The sequence below is a fragment of the Pteropus alecto genome, unplaced genomic scaffold (assembly GCF_000325575.1).
Source record: "Pteropus alecto unplaced genomic scaffold, ASM32557v1 scaffold11, whole genome shotgun sequence".
Taxonomy (NCBI): Eukaryota; Metazoa; Chordata; class Mammalia; order Chiroptera; family Pteropodidae; genus Pteropus; species Pteropus alecto.
Genome location: NW_006431956.1, coordinates 805,702 through 814,814, shown reverse-complemented (window position 1 = coordinate 814,814; position 9,113 = coordinate 805,702). Strand labels below are relative to the sequence as shown.

General features: G+C 43.9%; 1 protein-coding gene and 1 pseudogene across 1 annotated transcript in view; both read left to right on the top strand.

The window, feature by feature from the left end:
• IL2RA (interleukin 2 receptor subunit alpha) overlaps window positions 1–9,113 on the top strand; it is a 40,403-nt gene that overhangs the window by 25,317 nt on the left and 5,973 nt on the right. Inside the window, exon 2 of the mRNA XM_006906948.2 lies at window positions 7,185–7,376. Within this exon, the coding sequence (XP_006907010.1) occupies window positions 7,185–7,376 (192 nt within the window). The remainder of the gene's footprint in view (window positions 1–7,184; window positions 7,377–9,113) is intronic.
• Window positions 1,814–1,929, top strand: LOC112475706 (annotated as a pseudogene).

Below are 9,113 nucleotides of genomic sequence, written 5' to 3'. Positions count from 1 at the left end.
AGTCTCCGCCAGAGGAAAAACAGAAAACGAAACAATAGCAGAAAGAGAAGAGTGTCCTAGGGTCCCTCGCCTTCACGCCCTCTCCTCCAGACCTGTTTGGTGACAGTGCAGAGGAAGGTGGCTAGTGTCAGCCGAAGAGGCCAAAGGTGCCCAATGAATGTTACGCTTCAGCTGAGTAGGAGGCAACAAAACCACAAGCACCCCAAGGGGAGAAGCTCCTGGGGTGGTATTTCAGGAACCAGGATGGAGGTGGGGGTGTGACGAGGGAGTGGGACCCGCGGGGCCCTGCCTGTGTCTTTCAGATGACCGCTCACGGCAAAAATCTGGAAGAAGATGCGAAAAGCTTTCGACATCAGAAAAGCTCAGTTTAGCTCCAGTGGACGCCGAAGCTCGTGGGGTTTTCAGGGTTAACAAGTGACAGTCAGTGCTGGCTGTCTCTTTTTCCCTCTGCCCACATGAAAGGTACAAGAGCTAAAAGCCGAGGCCACATCAATGTCCCCTGAGCCTATGTTCTAACCCCGAACCCCATCTCCCAACACCAGGTTAGTAGTCTAAAGTTTTACTCCAGTCTGTGGGCAACAGACACTTAAAACACTCTCAGAAGAGAAAGTGCCATCTCCACCCAGAACTGTACTTGAAAATGACAGAGAGCAAACTATTTCCCTTCCCCGCTTCTAAAGAGAATTCCGAGTTTGCGTCCCGAGCTTTCAGGCCCGCTGCAGAGTGACCCAGGGGCAAGGGGACAGCCGTGGGAAGAAATTTTCAAGTGATAATATAGGGAATGAGGATTTAAAGACGTGTAAACAGAATTCTCCTTCGTGAGGCTTCCGCGAGACTTCGGAATAGACAAAGTCTGTTCGATTCTCATTTCAGATGTCGCACTGCTGTTTCTTCTATGACACCCTGCTGACAGGGGCCGAGAATATTCCAGACTTATTCCTCTTAGAGTGGAAAGAAACCATGCTCCAGGGGCTACCTTCCCGGGGAATACCCTTGACATTCATTGCAGGGGAAGGGGTAGGGCCAGGCTCTTCACTGGTCCTTGGCTAGAGACCAGGGAGTTCCAGGGTTTCCAAATGCCAGGAAAGATGCTTTTATGAGAGGAAAGACTGTGGCAGTAAGAAGTTCCGAAACGTCCTCCTCCTTGTCCCCACACGACCTCCTCAGACACTTCGGCTAATTTACGATGACTCTGGAAATTTCCATGGCCTTCTTTAGAAAAGCATACTATTACGTAATTAAAGAGTTTTTAAGGACACCAAGTGGCCCCAAAAGCAATCTGTCCGCCTTTTTTCAAATTTATGCGTTTAGAAACTTCCTCGGTTTGTGGTTATCAGAAGCATCTGAGGTCAATCTTTGATTATTTGTGCTAATTAATAATTACCAAAGTTGCTAAGTATACTCCTTAATAATTTTTTGAGGTAAAATTACTCATAGTGAAATGCACAGCTCTTAAGTGTACAGTTTGATGGATTTGGGCGACTCCGTACACCCCCATCATCAACACGTCTGCGACCTCACATCCATCAACGCCCACCCAGCACCAGCGACCCCTACTCTGATTTCTTTCTGTATACTAGCTTTGTCTTTTCTTGAACTTCACATAAATGTAATTAAACAGTATGTTCTATTCTGTGTCTGTCTTCTGTTCAACACAATGTTTCAGAGATTACTTAAAGCTATGATGAATATTTTCTGTAAGTATTTTTGTGGACATTTTTACTCCTCTTGGATAAATACCTAGGGGTAGAGTGTCTAGATCGTAGGGTAGATACATATTTAACTTCATTTTTTAAGAATTTTCAGTTTTTTTGTCTATGGCCATGCCATCCTGAACAAGCCCGATCCCGTCTGATCTCGGAAGCTAAGCAGGGTCGGGCGTGGTTAGTACTTGGATGGGAGGCCACCTAGGAAGACCAGGCATAAAAATAAAAAAAAATAAAAATAAAAAAATAAAAATTTTTATGTAGGCATAAAAATAAAAAAAATGAAAATAGAAAATGCATAAATATAAAAAAAAATTAAAATTAAAAAAAAAAATTTTTATGTTGGCATAAAAATAAAAAAAAATGAAAATAGAAAAATAAAAATTTTCAGTTTTCCCAAGTAACAGTATTGCGCTATACTCCCACCTGTAACGTATGGCAGTCCTGGGAGCTCGACTTCCTTTCCAGCGTCTGCTGGGGTCACTCTTTGATCCGCTTTATCCATTCTAATAGACTAGCTCGTGGTGGTTTCCTATTTGCTTGTTCCTGATGTCTAAAGATGTCGAGCACCCTTTCAAGTGCTTATTGAGAATCACGTGGAGAAGCAATCCTTCAAGTCTTTGTCCATTTATATTTTGGGTTGTGTGTCTTTTAATATTGACTTGTTGTTCTTTATAAAAAGGACACCGCCTCTTTATCAGATGCATGTGGTGCAAATGTTTTCTCCAAGTCTATCTCTATCATTTATTTTTTCGTTTTCTTACTGTCTTAGGACGAGCAGAAGTTTTTAATTTATTTTTATGGTTAGTGCCGTCTGCGTCCTCTCTGGAACCTCTGCCTGTGCCTAGCTTGCGAAGCTATTTGGCTTTATTTTCTGTTAGAAGCGTAATAGTTTTAACTTTCGTGTTTACATCTACAACGTATAGATCTAGTGTACAGATGTTTTATATTTAGATATATAATAAAACAAAATTTTATATGCACAGTGAGGGTTTTTTCTCCCCTGTGCATTTGTCCATTTGTTCCAGAAGCATTTGCTGAGAAGATATTCTTTTCTGCACTGAATTGCCACGGTGTGTTTGCAAAACAATCAGATGAATGTACACGTGTGAGTCTGTTTCTGGACTTTGTATTCTGTTCCATTACTCTGTTTGACTGTCTTTTACCAACATACACCGTCTTGGTTACTGCAGATTTACAGAGTTTCAACATCAGATGCCTGCAAATCTGTACATCTTTTTAAAGTTGTCTTAGACATTCTAGGTCTTTTGTGTTTACAAAGAAGTTTTAGAATCGACTTGCCAAATTTCTGCTCAGAAGTGTGCTGGATTTTTTAAATTGTAATCGCATTGAATTTATCGATCAATTTAAGGTGACTTGACATCATTTTTTAAAAAGAATTCGCCAACCCATAAATTCCATATTTCTCCGTTTATATACTTCTTTAGTTTACGATAACAAGACTCCAAATTTTCAGTTTAGAGGTCTTGCAAGTTTTTGGTAAATTTATTTATGAGCATTTTGTTTTTGATACTATTGTAAATGGAATTGTTTTTAAATTTTTTATTCTCTGATTGGTTGCTTCCAGTATCTAGAACTAACCACAAGTGACTTTTTTGTATATCGAGACTGTTAATTTTGCTAAGTTATGTAATTATTTTATAGATAGTTTACTAATTTTACGTGAATAATGTTTCTTATTTTAAAATCTACTTTCCGATATTTATGTAGCCACACCAACTTTCTCATGTGTACCTTTTCAAAATACATCTTCTTAGATCTTTTATTTTCAACCTATCAAGTGTAGTTAGGCCCCGTGTTTTACCTGGTCTGAAAGTTTCTATCTTTTCATCTGTGTTCAATTCATATTTCCCGTAAGGACTGATATGGCTGACTTTAAGTCTGCCTCCTTGTTACCTGTTTCTCAGTTCTTACATTGATAAACCTACAGTGACACATCAGTGTCACCAGAGTCCATAGGGGACACTCTTGGTGTTGTATATTCTAAGGTTTTAGACAAATGGGTAACGACACGTATCCACCATTATAACATCATACGGAGTATTTTCGCTGCTCTAAGAATCCTCTGTGCTCTGCCTGCCCACCCCTCCCTCCTCCCTAAGCCCTGGCAACCGCTGATCTTTGTGCCGTCTCTATAGTTTTGCCTTTTCCAGAATGTCGTATAGTTGGGATCACACAGTATGAGGCCTTCTGAGATGGGCTTCTTTCACTTAGTCATGTGAATTTAAGTTTCCTCCATGTCTCTTCACGACTTGATGGCTCCTTTCTTTTTAGTGCTGAATGATACTCTGTTGTCTGAGGGACCGCAGTTTATTTATCCATCACTTATTGAAGGACACCTAAGGGATTGCTTCCAAGTTTGGGCAATTATGAACAGAGCTGCTATAAACATCCACATGCAAGTTTTTGTGTAGACATAACTTTTCAGCTCCTTTGGGTAAAAGCCAAGAAGGGTGATTGTTGGACTCTACAGTAAGAACCTGCCAAATTGTGTTCCAAAGTGGCTGCATCATTCTGCATCCTCGTAAACAGTGAGTTCCAGTGGCTCCACATCCTCACCAGCGTTTGGGGTTGTCGGTGTTCTAGAGTTTGGCCACTCTGATAGGTGCGTCGTGGTATGTCACTGTTGTTTTAATTTGCATTTCCTTAATGACATATGATTTGGAGCATCTTTTCGTATACTTATTAGCTATCTGTACATTTTCTTTGGTTAGATGGCTATTAAGGTCTTTGGTCCATTTTAAAACCAGGTCGTTAATTTTCTTATTTGGTTTTAAGCATTCTTCACATGTTTTGGATAACAGTCCTTTGTCAGATATGTCTTTTGCAGATATTTTCTGCCAATCTGTGACTTGCCTTTTCATTCTCTCGACAGTGTCTTTGAGAGCAGACATGTTTTATTTTAATGAAGTCCAGTTTCTCAATCCTTTCTTTCATGGATCATACCTTTCTTGGGTGTTGCATCGAAAGAGTCATCACCAAACTTGAAGTCATCTAGACTTCCTCCTCTTCTAGGAGTTTTATAGTTTTTTGTTTTTCATTTAGGTCTATGATCCATTTTGAGTTATTTCATGTGAAAGGCATAAGGTCTGTGTCTGGACCCATCTTTTTGCATGTGAAAGTCCAGGTGTTCTGGCACGATTTGTCAAAAGACTATCTTTGCTCAGTTGACTGTATTCATGTAGGTTCATTGATGGACTCGCCTGTTATACTGATCTATATGTCTGTTCTTCTGCCAATGCCACACTGTCTTAATCATTGTAGCTTTAATTAAGTCTTAAAGTGAGTCTTAAAGTCAGGTAGTATCGGTTCTCCAACTTTGTTCTTCAATATTGCGTTGGCTATTCTGAATGGATCCTTTGCTTCTCCGTAAAAACTTTGGAATCGGTTTGCTGGCGTCCACGAAATTAGTTGCTGGGGCTTTTATTGGGATCGCATTGCATCTATAGATCAAACTGAGAAGAACTGACATATTAATGATATCGAATCTTCCTATCCATGAACATGGAATAGCTCTCCATTTATTTAGTGCTTCTTTGATTGCTTTCATCAGAGTTTTATAGTTTTCCTCATATAGATCCTGTACGTATTTTGTTAGATTTATCCCCAAGTACATTATTTTTGGAGAGCTAATGTAAATGGTATTGCGTGTTTTTAATTTCAATTTTCTCTTGTTTATTGCTGGTAGATGGCCGAGCAATTAACTTTTGTATATTAGCTTTGTATCCTATAACCCTGCTATAATCTCTTATTAGTGCAAAGAGGGTTTTTTTTTTTGGTCTATTCTTTCAGATTTTCTACATGGATAATCACGTCATCTGCAAACACAGACGGTTTTATTTCTTCTCAACCTGTATAACTTTTATTCCCTTTTCTTTTCCGATTGGATTCGCTAGGACTTCCGATACAATGTCAAAAAGCAGTGGTGAGAGGCGATCTTCTTGCTTCGTTCCTCCGTTGGTTTTTTTTTTATTATTGTTATTATATGCGTATCTTGTTTTAGCAAGAAATTTACCTTTTGACACTTAAAAAGTGGGTTGGTATCGATGTGCGACAGGTGCCAGTGAACAGTACTAACGACATGGGCTGTAGAGAGGTGACCTCTTGTAGGAGTTAAGGGTTAAGGTAAACCTCAGCCCAGTCTCTATGTGAATTACCATTCCTTTTTTCTGGACAGAGGAAAAAAAGACAAAAGCAGAACTCACATCTTTTCTATGACTTATCATGGGCCTGGTGCTCTGTAAGTTATCGCGACATCTCTAAAACAAATTAGTAAAATAATTATTATCACACCTACTTTACAGAAAAGGAAGCCAGGTCTTATAGAAGTGAAACCCACATTGCTACAGAGCCAGTCAGCTGGCAGAGCTTGAATCTAGACAAGCACCCTTCTCTCTTTTCTTCCATACTGCTGCTCTCGCCTTATTGCTACAGGTTAGAGGTGGAGTGAGCCGTCCATGTTCTCCTCACCTTCTGTCCTAGGGGGTAACAGCAGTGTCCTGAGTCTCCATGATGACCGGATGCTGGGCAGAGGGTAGTAAGGGCACAGACAAGCTTCACTACGACCCAAGAGACGCACGAGCCATCGGCGGATGGTGCCCGTGGCGAGTGAGGCCCCCAGCCCGGATTCGGTGTCCGTCCTGGGGATGGAGAGGCTTGGCCGTGGCGGACGGAGGCCCCTGCCCCCTCACCTTTCCCTTTGCTTGTGATCCTTCCTAGCCACTTCTTTTATCCAGTGTGTGGCTATTTCTTGAAAACCTAGTTTCTTGAAGCAGGAGAACTTGTTACAAGATGTGCAGGGGAACCATTTTTCTGATTAGGCCGGCACCCTCTTCCCCTTAATTAAGAGCCGGGCATTTGACCACTACTTCAAATGTCTCTAGCGGGAAGCCAGCTTTGCAGGCTGAAGGAGCTTTGCGGTACGAGAAGGAATTCGGGAAATTCAGAGAGGGGTAGGTTGATGAAAAACACACATTTCCTAATAGCCAGACATTGAGCGAAGGACTTTAAATATTTCTTTTTAAAAAATGGTACAGGATCATTAATGATAGAAAGTCTGACAGTCTTTAGTTCCAAGTATTTCTCGCATACACATTTTGTCCCTGGATTAAAGCTGCATGGCTTACCTCTCTTTCTTTCCTCAAATCCCTGGCTCGTCTTCTCTTTTTCTACTTGCTCAGTGTGAGGCGTATTCAGAATAAAACCTCGTGCATTTTTATTCACTTACTTTGAGATATACTGTAGTTCAGAGAGGAATTTGGTCGAAGTTCAATTTCGAACCATCTCTGATACGGAGGTTTCTACAGAACGATGGCGGCGGCCTGAGTTTATTTCTGGGGAAAAGTAGGGCGTATCTACATCCTTTAAATAAAACGAAGACGTGTACGATGGCATCAGGTTAAATGCGAGAGCGTTTGGCACCTCCTGAATTGCTAATATGCTTCTTTTTCTCTGCAGAGTTTTGTCCTCACAGCCTACCAGATGTCAGAAATGCCACGTTCGAGGCCCTCACCTACAAGGTGGGCACGCTGCTAAACTGTGGATGCAAGAGAGGCTTCCGCAGAATAAGCAATGGGGCGGCCTTTATGAACTGTACGGGGGACCCCGGCCACCCTTCCTGGGGAAACCAGTGTCAATGCGTGAGGAATTGTAAGTGTTTCCTTTTGTAATGACCAAGGGGACGAGAAGAACCGTAGCAAAGAGGGAGACAGGGCTTGGCTTTTGTTCACACAGCTCCGGAGACAGAAAATTGGCCGATCTGAACTATGCGATAACTCATTTTAGTGGGTCCTGGGATATTCATTCACTAAACAAATATTTAAAGAGCGTCTTCTAATTCCGAGGCCTGGTCTAGGGAGGCCGGACATCCAGAACTCAAGGATCTTACGTTTCAGGGGCTGGGAGAGAACAGAACTTACACTAATAATGGCCAAACGACTAAAAAAATAACTCCGCAGCAACGTGAATGTACTTCATGCTACTGAGCCGCGCACGTAACATGACTTCGACGGCAAATCTCACGTTGTGCCTGTTTTATCACAAATTTTTAGAAAAAGAAAAAGAAAAAAAGAACGGTCTGAATGAGCCCACGTAAAGAACATAAACAGAAAATATCCGATTCGAGTGGGCGCTCTCTGCCCGCAGGCCGGATTAACTCTGTTGTGTCCAGATCTCCGACACACCCCAGACCACAGAGCGCTGTCCTGGCACGTGTACCCCACCCCACCCCTGCGAACCCACAAACAGCAGGGCGCAGTCCTGGGGACGCCCGGGACCTCCCCACCCCACCCCCACTTCCTTTATAGTGACCACCTCTGTAACCCTAAGGAGAAAGTTCTAGGTACAAAAATGGGACAATGGAAGAAGCGTGTCCTCCCCCGACAGGGTAAAAAGGAGACAGACGCTCATGCTACTGAATTCTAGAGTCTTGTCTGTCACCAGCAGTGGTCACTCTGGGTGCTGGGCCCCTGGGGCTTTCTTTGGAGGGTGACTATGTTGTCAGGCAGAAAGCCTCGTCTGTCGGGGCCTTGTCCCTCATCCCCAGTCAGCAACGGGCGTTCCTGAGCATGAGGCATGCCCCGCAAAGACCCCCACAGGCCCAAAGGGTTGTCCCAATCCTGAGACGCCCTTGCTGGGCTGAGGCAGCGAGAAGGGCGATGAGCCCATGGGCGGGTCACACTGGGTGTGGGGGATGCTCAGAAGGGCGCGGGGGACACAGAGAGGCAGAGACTGCTGTTCACTTGGACTTTTTTTACGTCGGAATTTCACTGAGCACATGGCTCTCAGTGTGGGATGTGACTGGAATCCCAGAGGACCGAGGTCTCCGACCTTGAGGGTGAGCGGGGATGGCAGAGCCACTGGCTTGGACACTGTAGGCAGGTCACCTTCCCAGGGTAGAACTGGTAGGGAATGACGACCCCCATGCTGCTTTTTAAACCCAAGTTGGCCTGAAACCGTGATTTTGCCATGGAACTTTCTTCTTCGGATCCTGAGAGCTCGCTCAGGCTGGGTCTGTCCACCCCGGAGGTGGCGGAGGTGGCGGAGGTGGCGTTGCTGAGCCGTAGCGAGCCCTGCCCCACCCGCACCGCTGGAGGAGAGGTTTCTGCTTGTCATCACATGACTAAGTCCTCGCTGCCGTCACACGTGCACCCGGGCACAGCGTGGGCAGGGACCGATGGCCAGAACGCAGTCCCCTTTGGGGACACCCATGGATGCACAAAATGCCACCAGAAAACCTTTCAGTCCTTTCAAAAACACGCTGTAGGCCCTTGTCATGACACACACGAACGCCAGCGGACCAGCGCGGTCCCAGGCCGGACACGAGCAGGCCCCCCGCCCCCGAGAGCCCCCACAGGCGGGGCTCACGTGTGTGGCCCATCTTTGTCA